General features: G+C 40.6%; 1 protein-coding gene across 2 annotated transcripts in view; it reads right to left on the bottom strand.

Moving 5' to 3' along the window:
• Window positions 1–13,643, bottom strand: part of TMEM181 (transmembrane protein 181) — a 150,134-nt gene that overhangs the window by 40,458 nt on the left and 96,033 nt on the right. For both annotated transcript variants that reach the window (XM_056567106.1, XM_056567107.1), the window contains exons 5-6: window positions 11,188–11,309; window positions 9,211–9,330 (exon numbers count right to left, since the gene is read on the bottom strand). In XM_056567106.1, the coding sequence (XP_056423081.1) occupies window positions 9,211–9,330; window positions 11,188–11,309 (242 nt within the window). The remainder of the gene's footprint in view (window positions 1–9,210; window positions 9,331–11,187; window positions 11,310–13,643) is intronic.

Raw genomic sequence — 13,643 nt, 5'->3', positions numbered from 1 at the left:
TGACTGTATTTGTACATTCATGTGTCTGTTGGTTTGTGGAGGGTGACATATCAGCAGATACGTGATTCTGCATTGCAGACAAGCGCTCCCGCTCTCTGCGCTTAACACTTCTATGCCCGATCGTGACCTGGATGGGAGACCCGCCGAGGTCATCCATCGTACCAGGAGGTAAGTGTAATGCGCAGATTAATCTAATATTGATATTTACATAAAAGCGCCTCGTTTCATACAGAGATATATTTAAATTTAAATGGAAGAGCTTTAATTTTCAGAAAGCCGGTATTACTGTATGTATTTTTTCAATGTCGTTGCATAGAATTTTCTTTTTAATGTCGCTGCAGAGAGATATATTTAATGCCCTGGATTGCCCCATTACTCCTGTCCTTAATAAGGCAATCCAGGGCACTAAATATATCTCTGTGCAGCGACATAAAAAAGAAATATCCACAACAATGCTGGTCTTCTAAAAAGTGAAAATGCGTCCATGTAAAATTACATGCAACGACATTGAAAAAATACATACAGTAATACCGGCTTTCTGAAAGTTAAAGCGCTTCCATTTAAATATATCTCTGTTCAGCACAGAGAGCGGGAGCGCTTGTCTGCAATGCAGAATCACGAGTCTGCTGATATGTTACCCTCCACAAACCAACAGACACATGAATGTACAAATACGGTCAGGATACTTTTTGCAATATTGTTGTTTTTATTATACAATCAAATTTTTAGGATACATTGGGGAAAGAATGTTTTATGTTAAGCTGCCACTTATGTATTATCGTATGGATGATAATTTGTATCTGTTTTTTGTATTTTATCCTGAAGTTGTTTAATTTTCGCGGGCTTTTGATGTGCATAAAAGGCACGTCAAACCCCATTACCAATCAGAACCTGATGAAGAAGGGGTCTCCGCCCCTCGAAACGCTTTGTTCCAGTTTTATATTTGAAAATAAAATCTCCTGTGGTTTTATGAACAAGCCCGTACCCTGACGGTTTATTAACCCCTTAAGGACGCAGGACGTAAATGTACGTCCTGGTGCGGTGGTACTTAACGCACCAGGACGTACATTTACGTCCTAAGCATAACCGCGGGCATCGGAGCGATGCCCGTGTCATGCGCGGCTGATCCCGGCTGCTGATCGCAGCCAGGGACCCGCCGGCAATGGCTGACGCCCGCGATCTCGCGGGCGTCCGCCATTAACCCCTCAGGTGCCGGGATCAATACAGATCCCGGCATCTGCGGCAGTTCGCGATTTAAATGAACGATCGGATCACCCGCAGCGCTGCTGCGGGGATCCGATCATCCATAACGCCGCACGGAGGTCCCCTCTCCTTCCTCCGTGCGGCTCCCAGCATCTCCTGCTCTGGTCTGTGATCGAGCAGACCAGAGCAGGAGATGACCGATAATACTGATCTGTTCTATGTCCTATACATAGAACAGATCAGTATTAGCAATCATGGTATTGCTATGAATAGTCCCCTATGGGGACTATTCAAGTGTAAAAAAAAATGTAAAAAAATGTAAAAGTAAAAGTAAAAAAAAAAGTGAAAAATCCCCTCCCCCAATAAAAAAGTAAAACGTCCGTTTTTTCCTATTTTACCTCCAAAAAGCGTAAAAAAAATTTTTTTATGACATATTTGGTATCGCCGCGTGCGTAAAGTTCTGAGCTATTAAAATAAAATGTTAATGATCCCGTACGGTTAACGGCGTGAACGAAAAAAAATAAAAAATTCCAAAATTCCTACTTTTTTAATACATTTTATTTTAAAAAAATTATAAAAAATGTATTAAAAGTTTTTTATATGCAAATGTGGTATAAAAAAAAAGTACAGATCATGGCGCAAAAAATGAGCCCCAATACCACCGCTTATACGGAAAAATAAAAAAGTTATAGGTCATCAAAATAAAGGGATTATAAACATACTAATTTGGTTTAAAAGTTTGTGATTTTTTTTAAGCGCAATAATAATATAAAAGTATATAATAATGGATATCATTATAATCGTATTGACCCTCAGAATAAAGAACACATGTCATTTTTACCATAAATTGTACGGCGTGAAAACGAAACCTTCCAAAATTAGCAAAATTGCGTTTTTCGTTTTAATTTCCCCACAAAAATAGTGTTTTTTGGTTGCGCCATACATTTTATGATATAATGAGTGATGTCATTACAAAGGACAACTGGTCGTGCAAAAAACAAGCCCTCATACTAGTCTGTGGATGAAAATATAAAAGAGTTATGATTTTTAAAAGGCGAGGAGGAGTCCTTAAGGCCAAAATGGGCTGAGTCCTTAAGGGGTTAAAGGGGTATTCCATGCAAAACCTTTTTTATATATATATATCAAGTGGCTCCGGAAAGTTAAACAGATTTGTAAATTACTTCTATTAAAAAATCTTAATCCTTCCAATAGTTATTAGCTTCTGAAGTTTTCTGTCTAACTGCTCAATGATGATGTCATGTCCCGGGAGCTGTGCATGATGGGAGAATATCCCCATAGGAACTGCACAGCTCCCGGGATGTGAGTCATCAGAGAGCAGTTAGACAGAAAACAACAACTCAACTTCAGAAGCTAATAACTATTGGAAGGATTAAGATTTTTTAATAGAAGTCATTTACAAATCTGTTTAACTTTCCGGAGCCAGTTGATATATAAAAAAAGTTTTGGCCTGGAATACCCCTTTAAGCTGAAAAGTTGCCGACATACAGGAGGCGAGCGCCGCTCTGCAAGCACCGTTTTTCTTTGGAAGATCTCTGCATCTCCCCTTCTTCTTCATTGTCCGGACCGTCTTTCAAGGTTGGAAGTACGGGACAGGTGCAGGCTGTACTCCTCCACATATCTTCCCCAAAACAGTGGGAAACAGGTGACAATAGGTGTTGTGTTCTCAGCGCAACACAGTCAGGTGAGCAAAACCTCCTGATCTTTTATGATTTTTGTCTCTAAAAGATAATTGTGCTTAGATGCGCACGGGTCCTTCTTTGTTTTTTGTTTCTACATTTATCAATACGATTAAAATGATACCCATGAAAATATACTTTTCTATTACTGTTGTGCTTTAAAAAAAAATCGCAAACTGTTTAACCAAATTAGTATGTTTAAAATCCCCCTATTTTGAAGACCTATAACTTTTTCATTTTTCCGTATAAGTGGCGGTATGAGGGCTAATTTCTTGCGCCGTGATCTGTTCTTTTTATTGATACCATGTTTGCTTATATACAACTGAGCTATACAACTGAGGACAGCGAGGAGGCAGGTAGGGGCCCTCCCGCTGTCCTGTAAGCTGTTCGGGATGCCGCGATTTTGCCGCGGCTATCCCGAACAGCCCACTGAGTTAACTGGCAGCTTTTACTTTCGCTTTTAGCCAAGCTCAGCTCTGAGCACGCGGCTAAAGGGTTAATAGCGCGCGGCGCCACGCGCTATTAGCGGCGGGTCCCGGATTCACTATGACGCCGGGCCCGCCGTGATATGATGCGGGGTTACTGTGTAACCCCGCGTTATATCACGGGAGCAGGACCAAGGACGTACCGGTACGTCCTTGGTCCATAAGGGGTTAATGGCGGACATCCGCGCGATCGCGGATGTGCGCCATTACGGGCGGGTCCCCGGCTGCTATTAGCAGCAGAGACCTGCCGCACATGACGCGAGCATCGCTCCGATGCTCGCGGTTATGCATAGGACGTAAATGTAAATCCTGGTGCGTTAAGTACTTTTACGTCCTTCGTCGTTAAGGGGTTAAAAAAAATATATATATACAATTATATATTATATTTTCTGTGTTTTTTTTCTTCTCATTTCAGATCCATGCAGGGACTACTTTGGATTTGGTGGATTACATAGATGACCCGCTTTTTTGTTGTTGTTTAATATTCATGAAATAGTTAACGAGGGCTCGTGTGGGAGTGTTTTTTGGATTAAAAGTTTTTTAAACGTGTCGTTTTTTCTTAAATTTACTTTACAGGCTTAGTAGTGGAAGCCGTCTTATAGCCAGAGTCCACAACTAAGCCGGGGCTTAGCGTTAGCCTCAAAATCAGCTTGCGCTTAACCCCAACTATTACCCCGGTACCCACCACCACAGGAGTTCTGGTAAGAGTCGGTACAAATAGGCCTGAAGCATCAAAAATGGAGCTCCAGGGCCTAGGTGGCAACAGGCTGGGAAGGGGATAAGTTTTAGATCGCGGAGGGGTCCAAGCGCTGGGGCCCCCCCGCGATCTACTGTTTGGAGGCCCAGTTTGGAGGATCAGTTTTTCTTCATGATACTGATTCTTTAAAACTTAATTTTTATTACATAATCAGGTAAAAAGTAACCAAAATTATAGGCGATACTGAAAAGTGTTAAAATATCAACTGTCCATGTACACTGATATCTGTTATTATGCCTCTTAGGCATCATATCCTTTTTGTATGGTAACTGTTTATCACTGGAGGGTCTGCAGTACAGCGACAGTGTTTTAAAACATTAAAAATTTCCCTCCCTACATGCTTCAGGAGAAACATGGGGCAAACATCCTTCTGAAGACAGTGCTTAGAGGGGTATTCCACGATTTTTTATTTATTTGATTATGCTACAGGGGCTGTAAAGTTAGTGTAGTTCATAATATAGTGTCTGTATCTGTCTCTAATGGCTGGTCTAGTATTCTTATGTGATCTTTGCTCTGGATGTTCATTTTTAACAGTATACGAAATGGCTCCTGGCTCCGGTATTCCCAGGATGCAGTGCGGCCGAGACGTGACATCACTAGTCAGGTGATGACAGGGAGCCTGTCTGCTTCAATGGGTCAGCTGGAGGCACCCTGATTAGAAATGACTTACCTTTTTCATTGAATCTAGCTTGTTTGTTGTTCAATGGGTGGTGTGGCTAATGTGTGGGAGGTAGGAAAGGGAAATTCTGGGATTTGTAGACAAAAAGATAGCCACAGCTTTAATGGTAATCTCACAACACAGCCATTTAACCCAAAGACAAGCGCAGATCCTTCCTAAGCATGTCCATTACTGTCTGGCAGGTAGCACCAAAACATGTAGAGGGGGGCAATTTATTCAGTTTTAAAATGCTGTCCCTGTGTCTTTACTTCACTGGGGGTACTGCAGACCCTCCAGTGATAAACAGTTACCATACAAAAATGAAGTGATTCCTATGTGGCATAATAACAGTTGATATTTTCAGTATCACCTATAATTTTAGTTAACTTGTAATGAAGAAAACTGTGACCCATAGATAAATGTGATTGGGAGCAGTGGGCATTCATCTTTTGCTACGGGACACAGCTTTCTTCCATAGAAGAGAGCTGCGAGACAGTCTTCTGCTTCACCGCTCCCTCTCATACACATCATACATACATATACACACACACACCATAGATATATACATCACAAATTCAAACCTCATACATTCATCCCCTCCCTTCCTCAGTTGCCTTAGCCCACAGATCACTCACCCTCTTGACCTGCGGCTGCTATGAAGATTGCTCACCAGATGCCAGGTGGGGATGCTGGGGTCAGAGGCAGGGCGGGCCAACCCCCATCTGCTCCAGTATACTTTCCGACTTACACTTCCTCTTCATGCCAAGGTATGGCCCTCGGCACCAGGAGTTGCAGGCAGGGCCATGTCTAGAAGCACCCGCCCACTAAGCTGTTGCAAGACTACAACTCCCAGCATGCCCTTACATTCAGGACATGTTAGGAGTTGTAGTCTTGCAACAGGCAGCAGATGTGCGGTGCAGGCGGGCAGGCGAAAGGTTGTGGAGTTGTCTTCTGCCTCGGCTCCATAGCCCGCACAAAAGTTGCACAAAAAGTTGCAACTGTTTGCCTTCTTGTGCAAAAAAAATCCCCCCAAAAAACTCCACACATTGGCCGCCCGCCCGCATCTGCCACCCACCCGATAGCTGTCACAAGATTACAACTCCCAGCAAGTCCACACAGTAAGGGCATGTTGTAATCCTGCAATAGCGTTGTTGTAGTCCTGCAATAGCTAGTGGGGCGGGTGGTAAATGCGGGTGGGTGTTGGGGAGCGGAGCTTTACAAAGTTACAGTTGCGACTTTTTAAAAATGCTGTCAAAGGAAAGTTTGTAAGCCAGTTCCGACCTGGCTTTTAATTGCGACTTTTTAAAAGGGGATTTTTTTTTTTTTTGCCTACATACATTCGCACTCGATAAATTTCCAACCACTGCAAAGTAAAAAAAATTGCTGAAAATTGCTTAGGTAGGGCTGATTGGTACATGTGACTGACTGTGCAACCTTTGTAAGCAAAAAATAAAATAAAATTAAAACCCCTCTAAATATCTTGATAAATCTCCTTCAGGGTGCTGCCTGGCAGACAATCGAGTGTCATGTCCCCTTTTGTCATCAACTTTCTATGTAACCCCTTTATTGTATACAGCTCCATTATGTGTGTTATGGCTATGGTTATGGTTATGTGTTACAGCTCCATATGGCCCAGTTTCAGACTCCACATCCTGGGACATACGGTACAAACCAATATCAGCAAAAGCTATTTTTTGGTTGAAGAAGATAATGAATTGAGGGGCAATATGTTTCTTATGGCAAACAAGGAAAAATGGTCCGGCTCCCACGTGGATAAAATAGAGTACTTTATTATACCAAGATTAAAATCCAAAACACACTGTGGGTTAAAAGTACATGTGTACAGAACAAAACGCCCCCCTGACGCGTTTCGACTTATCAATAAGTCTTAGTCATGGAAGTAGCTATTCAAATACATGTTGCACCTTATATACCTGGGTAGCCAGTGAACTGTTTGCTGGGAAAACCTGGGCATGCCCCAAACACTCGGAAGGGAGGTAACCATTCAGGATAGAGCAAACCAATGAAAATAAATCGCACCAAAACCTTAAATATGTATACATATATATCAGTGCCATAATAAGAAAATATTCTAACTATAATTAGTATATATAACTAAGATGATGTCTATAATTCAGACCTGCTGGGAAGCGTGTGTCTAAACACAAAATCCAAAACGCTTCCCGTCTGAATAGTGCTCTATTCCAGTCACCTCCTCTCCGAGGTGGGTGCACCCTCTCCAGACCAGTCAATTCAATATCAGGAATAATTCCTGCATGCCTTTCAAGTAGATGTTTAGAAAAACCCGACATGGATCGATTGCCGACCTTCTGAATGTCAGGTAAGTTGAGATGTTCTTGAATCCGGATTTTTATAGTTTTCTACTCGTGCAACCAATGTATTGTAAGTTGTATGTTTTACACACCAAGCTATAAACTACATGATGTGTTTGGCAGTTTATAAGCTTTTTATGCCATATTCTTTATTATTAGCACAGGACGTAAACTTGGAGCCATTTGACATGTATTTACATACTTTACATCTAGCATGGCTGCATTGGTAGCTGCCCTTAACTGTGAGCCACGTGTCTCTTATTTTTTGGCACAATATCACTAGGTGAAAGATGATTATGTAGTGATCATGCTTTTTTGGGGACTATTCTGATGCCTTGACTAACAATATGTGACATCGTAGAGTCACAGTGCAATAGCGGCAAATGTTTGTATATTATTTTCTTGATGTCATAAAATTGATTCCAAAAAAGCTGTAGTGAAGGTAGGTAAATTATTATTGTTGTCCTGTGATTTAATCTGTGATTTATCTTGTAAATAGTAATTTGGAGGTTTAGAATTTACAATACCTTCAGCTCTGGCTATAGTATGGTTAGAATAACCCCTCTCTTTGAGGTCAATGCACGCTGCCATATAGGAATGTTCTTGAGATGAGGTCCTTCTGGCCCTGACAAATTCACCTATAGGTAGATTTTGTTTAACATGTTGTGGATGGCAACTTGAGTGTAACAGGCTGTTTCCTGCACATGGTTTGCGGTATAGCTTGGTGTGTACACATGCTTTTTCTGTATCTCCAATTAAGGTGACATCCAAAAAATCTATTTCATCTTTAGAAAAACTGAACGTAAATACTAGAGAAAAATCATTATTATTCTAAAAAGTAAGAAAGTCATGTGCTTGACATGACAAACCCCTCCATATTAGGAGGAGGTCGTCTATGTATCTCCCGTACCAACAGACCAAAAATTGGAAAGGGTTGGCAGGGGAGAACAAGACGACCTCCTCCCAATAAGCCATGTAGAGATTCGATAAAGAAGGTGAAAATTTAGACACCATAGGGCAACCGGTTATCTGTAAATAATACTCATTGTCAAAGCTGAAAAAGTTACGTCCTGTGCTAATAATAAAGAATATGGCATAAAAAGCTTTATAAGCTGCCAAACCTATCATGTAGTTTATAGCTTGGTGTGTAAAACATGCAACTTACAATACATTGGTTGCACGAGTAGAAAACTAAAAATCCGGATTCAAGAACATCTCAACTTACCTGACATTCAGAAGGTCGGCAATCGATCCATGTCGGGTTTTTCTAAACATCTACTTGAAAGGCATGCAGGAATTATTCCTGATATTGAATTGACTGGTCTGGAGAGGGTGCACCCACCTCGGAGAGGAGGTGACTGGAATAGAGCACTATTCAGACGGGAAGCGTTTTGGATTTTGTGTTTAGACACACGCTTCCCAGCAGGTCTGAATTATAGACATCATCTTAGTTATATATACTAATTATAGTTAGAATATTTTCTTATTATGGCACTGATATATATGTATACATATTTAAGGCTTTGGTGCGATTTATTTTCATTGGTTTGCTCTGACCTGAATGGTTACCTCCCTTCCAAGTGTATGGGGCATGCCCGGGTTTTCCCAGCAAACAGTTCACTGGCTACCCAGGTATATAAGGTGCAACATGAATTTGAATAGCTACTACCATGACTAAGACTTATTGATAAGTCGAAAAGCGTCAGAAGGCGTTTTGTTCTGTACACATGTACTTTTAACCCACAGTGTGTTTTGGATTTTAATCTTGGTGTAATAAAGTACTCTATTTTATCCACGTGGGAGCCGGACCATTTTTCCTTGTTATGCCATAACGACTTCACCTGAAGACACGGCTTCAGTGCACAGCCCGGAGGTTCCAGCCTGAGATGTACTGTGAGGAACACTACCATTCTATGTGGATTTATAGGTGAGCTGATTTAATTACCTATTTTTGAGCTACTGCAATATGTTTCTTATATGGTAAATGCTGCCTACACACAACCTATAATGCATTGTTAAGGTACAAAAAATTATATAGCTCACATTGTTCAGGATGGGTTCAGTCAAATGTACTTACTGTAAATGTGACCGCTGTTATAGTGTATTTCAGCAGGTTCAGACTGTCAAAGCGGACTTCTAGATTATACTGGGTGTAGTTCAAATATCCGAGGTGGACTAGTATAATTTCGTCACATTTCTGAAACCAAAGACAATAAGCAAAAAGTATTAACAGTGTAAAACACACAATCAAAGGGCTAGATGCAGGTTAGAAGTCAGAAAAGGAGAATTTCTTTGTAATAAAAGCAAAATGATTCTTTAAAATTTTTGTTAATATGTGAAAATGGATCCCACTGACAAAATGGGGTTGAAGGTTTCTGTCATCGTGTCCATCATTTTATCAGAAAATATAACATAATTTTTTCTCTTTATACGTGACGGAATCAGGGATGGAGGCTCCATTGCAGATGTAAAAAACGCCTAAATTTTGTATTTTTACTTCAAACATTAAAAGAGTTTCTGGGAATTGAAATGAATACCCTATCCATAGGAGTCGATTCTGTGGGTGACCATTCTTGAGATTAGTTGGAGCCCAAGAAATTAGGCACTTATCAATGGGCCATGCTGCTGGGACCATAACCAACCACAAGAATATAGCAGTGTTTGAGATTGAGCACTACAAGTTAGTCTATGGGACTGAATGCATTACTTTGCTATCTTGGTCAGTTGCACAGACTTTGGGAGAGATTTATCAAAACCTGTGCAAAGAAAGAGTGGTGCGGTTCCCCATAGCAACCAATCAGATTGCTTTTTTCATTTTCAAAGAGGCCTGTAAAAAATTAAAGAAGCAATCTGATTGGTTGCTATGGGCAACTTTTTCTCTGCACATGTTTTGATAAATCACGCCCTTTGAATGGAGTAATGGTCAGACTAGTGTGCTGCCTTCCACTCAAACTCCTCATTGCGATCATGAGGAAGAACAGGGGGACATGACACCTCTAGAGTTCCCAGTAAGGCCTTCAATGATGAAGTGATCAGACACTTGATCCTGTCAATACAAGATAAATGTTTTGGTTAGAGGAAATAGTTTAGATTATATAACTTTTGTAAGAGCTGCTACAATAAAATGCTAAAAGGAAAAATCTCCACAATTTTACAATAAATATCAATTTCGTGGATGGTCTGATTTATTTCCACAGGTATCTGAAGAAACAATGATACACTGTGATTGGCATAATGCAGGCTGGACGAAACTAATGCATGACACCACTACCTGAATGTTTGATCATAAAAGTGCAGTATATTTCTAGAAACACTGTATGTAATGATCATTAATGATAACCTTTAAAGAGGACATATAGCCTCCCCAAACATATTGACGTTTGGAGTGCCCTGAGTCTGCAGGGTTTATAGTTTATTGCCACAACTCCCCAAGACATTAGGGTTATTCTGCCTTTTAGGGAATCGTCAGAGGGGCAGACACTTTATTATAACAGGGTGTGCTGAGAAAATTGAGGGGTGTGATTTGCATACAGGAGGCATGCTGCTATACACTGAGGAGAGTGTATGAGGCTCTAGCAGCAGGATCTTAAGAGATGTATGCTCTTTACAGGGTCCTGCAAGTGACTGTAGGGGGTGGTGATGGTAAAGCTACATGGGTGGCTCTCAAGTTCTGTATAGGCCAACTGTTGCCCAGCCTACACAACTCTGAACACACTTGTTAGGGCCTCATGCTCTGTAATACTGACAGTGCCGTGTAACTCACTCATGGCTCATGGTGGGGCAGGGGCATTCTACACAATATACTTGCCCTATTTAGCAGTGCTTCTCAACTCATGATCATTCGAGGTGACAGAATACACAAGAATATCTGCTGAATAGGGCTGCCTAATATAGGTCTGCATAGATGTCAATATCGCATGACCGCGGGGGTAGCAAATAAGGAGAATCGAGGGATCTGCCATCTTTGTCTGGACTGTAAAGTATGTGGTGTCAGTAAAGAAATTATTACTTTAGAAAAGATAACACTTAAATCAATGTCAACAGTAATACACACCTGTGCACAACTTAGTGCCCTCGGCCGAGAGTGCTCTTTGTTATCTACGTAGGACACAGTCGCATCAGAAGATACACCATGTATTTTTACAGACATTGTAAAATTGGTCTGAAAGCTGGCATCTATGCATAAGATGAATAAACAATTGTGAGGAAAACCTTATTAATAGTAAAATGTACTTGTAAAAATAGTCATTAGAGATATAGAACAAACATTAGGCACACTTTCATTGTCCAATAAATAAAATCTGCACACTGGTTCTTATCTACATTTACAGTTTAACAAACTTTCAGACCCTTTTTCAGATGACACCAAGATTTGTAGTACAGTACAGTCTATGGAAGATTTGCATAAGGTACAAGCTGACATGGAGTGTTTCAGCATCTACTAAGCATATTAGTTATGCATTTGGGTACTAATAACCTGCATGGATCGTATGTTCTAGGCAGAAGGATCCTGGTGTATTTGTAAATCATAGGCTACAGAACAGCGTGCAATGTGAAGCAGCTGATTCGAAAACTAGCAGAATGTTGTCATATATTTAAAGAGGCATTGACTCTTGAGACCGGGACATAATATAATGCTTTATAAAGCAATGGATTGGCCTCATCTGGAATGTGCTGTTTAATTCTGGGCACTGGTTTACAGAAAGGACGTCTTAGCACAGGAAAAGGTACCAAGCCATATGATAGAGGACCAAAAGTTGTGCATATATGTAATATGCACAACAGACTGACATGTCCCTGTATCACAGCAGACTGTGATTGGCCGTATGGAGAGCTGGGACACAGCTCACAAAGTGCATATGCAAAAATGTGTACAGGAGCTTCACTGTATAAGAATGGCTGCAACTTTACTGAAAACATCAAGTCAGGAGGATTCCTAAGAGCAGAATTCAGTGCAGTTTAATAAGCTACTTGTCCTGTGAGAGGAGAGAGAGTGAGGGCAGAAGTTAATGCCTGGTTTGTGATGCAAACGCCATCCCTGCCTAGAGGAATGCCCTCTTTTCTCTAGTGCAGCATTTCCAGCTGAAGGCACCCTGGTTGGGAAACGCTGCTCTAGAGGATTGAATTGCTGTGAGCAACATACTAGAGGGCTATAAAAGGCATAAACAACTACCATTAAAGTCTAACACCACCTCCATCAGTTCATCCATGATCCATCAGTAACGCAGGATAAGCCTTTGTTGTTTTTTTTTTATTTGGACAGGTGCGCTTTAAACCTCTCACTTGATCTATAGTAGTTAAAGAGGCACACAGTGTAGTTAGTGTTAACAAGCTAATGGCATATCTTTGGCTTTTTGTTATATATATAAAAAATAAAATAAAAAAAAAGGAGCTTTTTCACCCTTACCCGACCCCTGTAGCTTGCCCATGTATGCACAGTCAATGTGTGTTACTCCACACGCGTGGTGAGTCTGAGGTTGAGAAACACTAGCAGACTCACTGTATGTGAGTACACATTGACAGTGCATGCATGAGTACACAAACTGCACATGGCCACTGTGGAAAAACGAGCCCTGTGTGCCAATCATCAGAAGGAGAGAGGAGTCGCGGCCCTAGGGCATACAGACCCCGGGCCATGCCTCTCTGAGAATAAAGGATAGATACAGGGTAAAACGGTTTTGTCTTTTTTAAATGAAATAATGCAACTAAAGAAACAAAAATAAAGGTATGCCCTGCCATTAGCTTGTTAACTCCCTACTAGACTTTGCAGCCTGTTTATCAACTATAGATCAAGTGAAATATGCACTTTAAGGGGAGATATGATCAATTTATTTAAATATAAAAAAAATGGACTGTACAAAAAAATATGGTAAAAAGCTGTTCAGGAAAAACTCCCTCAAAAGGAAAAGAGTGCACTCCCTCTCCCAGTAAAAAAAAAAAAAAAAGCTTTAGTCTCCAGGGGTGACAAGTCTTCTTTACAATAAGATTTATCAAAACTTATGCAGAGAAAAAGTTCATTGCCCATTGCAACCAATCAGATCACTTCTTTCATTTTTCAAAGGCCTTTCAAAAATGAAAGAAGTGACCTGATTGGTTGCTATGAGCAACTCAGCAACTTTTCCTCTGGACAGGTTTGAATAAATCTCCCCCCGTGTGTTTATGGAACAGTCTAACTGGTCACAGCAAAAACAGTTGATACCTTCAGAAGAGGTTTAGATTCTTAGAAGAAAATAACATTAACACTTACATAAACATATACAATTCCTATTTTAGTCCTTACCCAACCACAAGATTTGCATCACAATACAGCTTTGAGTTTACATTTTGGGGCTCTCAAAAGTAATAATTAGTTTTCCATACAATACTTTCAACATAACTGGTTGTAACCTGAGGGATCAATGTACAAAGTATCAGGTGAGGCAACAGTGCATTGATGGATGCTAACAAACTTTCCTTTTTGTGAATATCAAATACACGCCAGACTACATTGCCATTCCATGTGCTGTTCAC

Source organism: Hyla sarda, chromosome 3 (assembly GCF_029499605.1).
Source record: "Hyla sarda isolate aHylSar1 chromosome 3, aHylSar1.hap1, whole genome shotgun sequence".
NCBI classification, from domain to species: Eukaryota; Metazoa; Chordata; class Amphibia; order Anura; family Hylidae; genus Hyla; species Hyla sarda.
The sequence above is the reverse complement of the archived record's forward strand: the minus strand, read 5'-3'. Positions and strand labels throughout refer to the sequence as shown.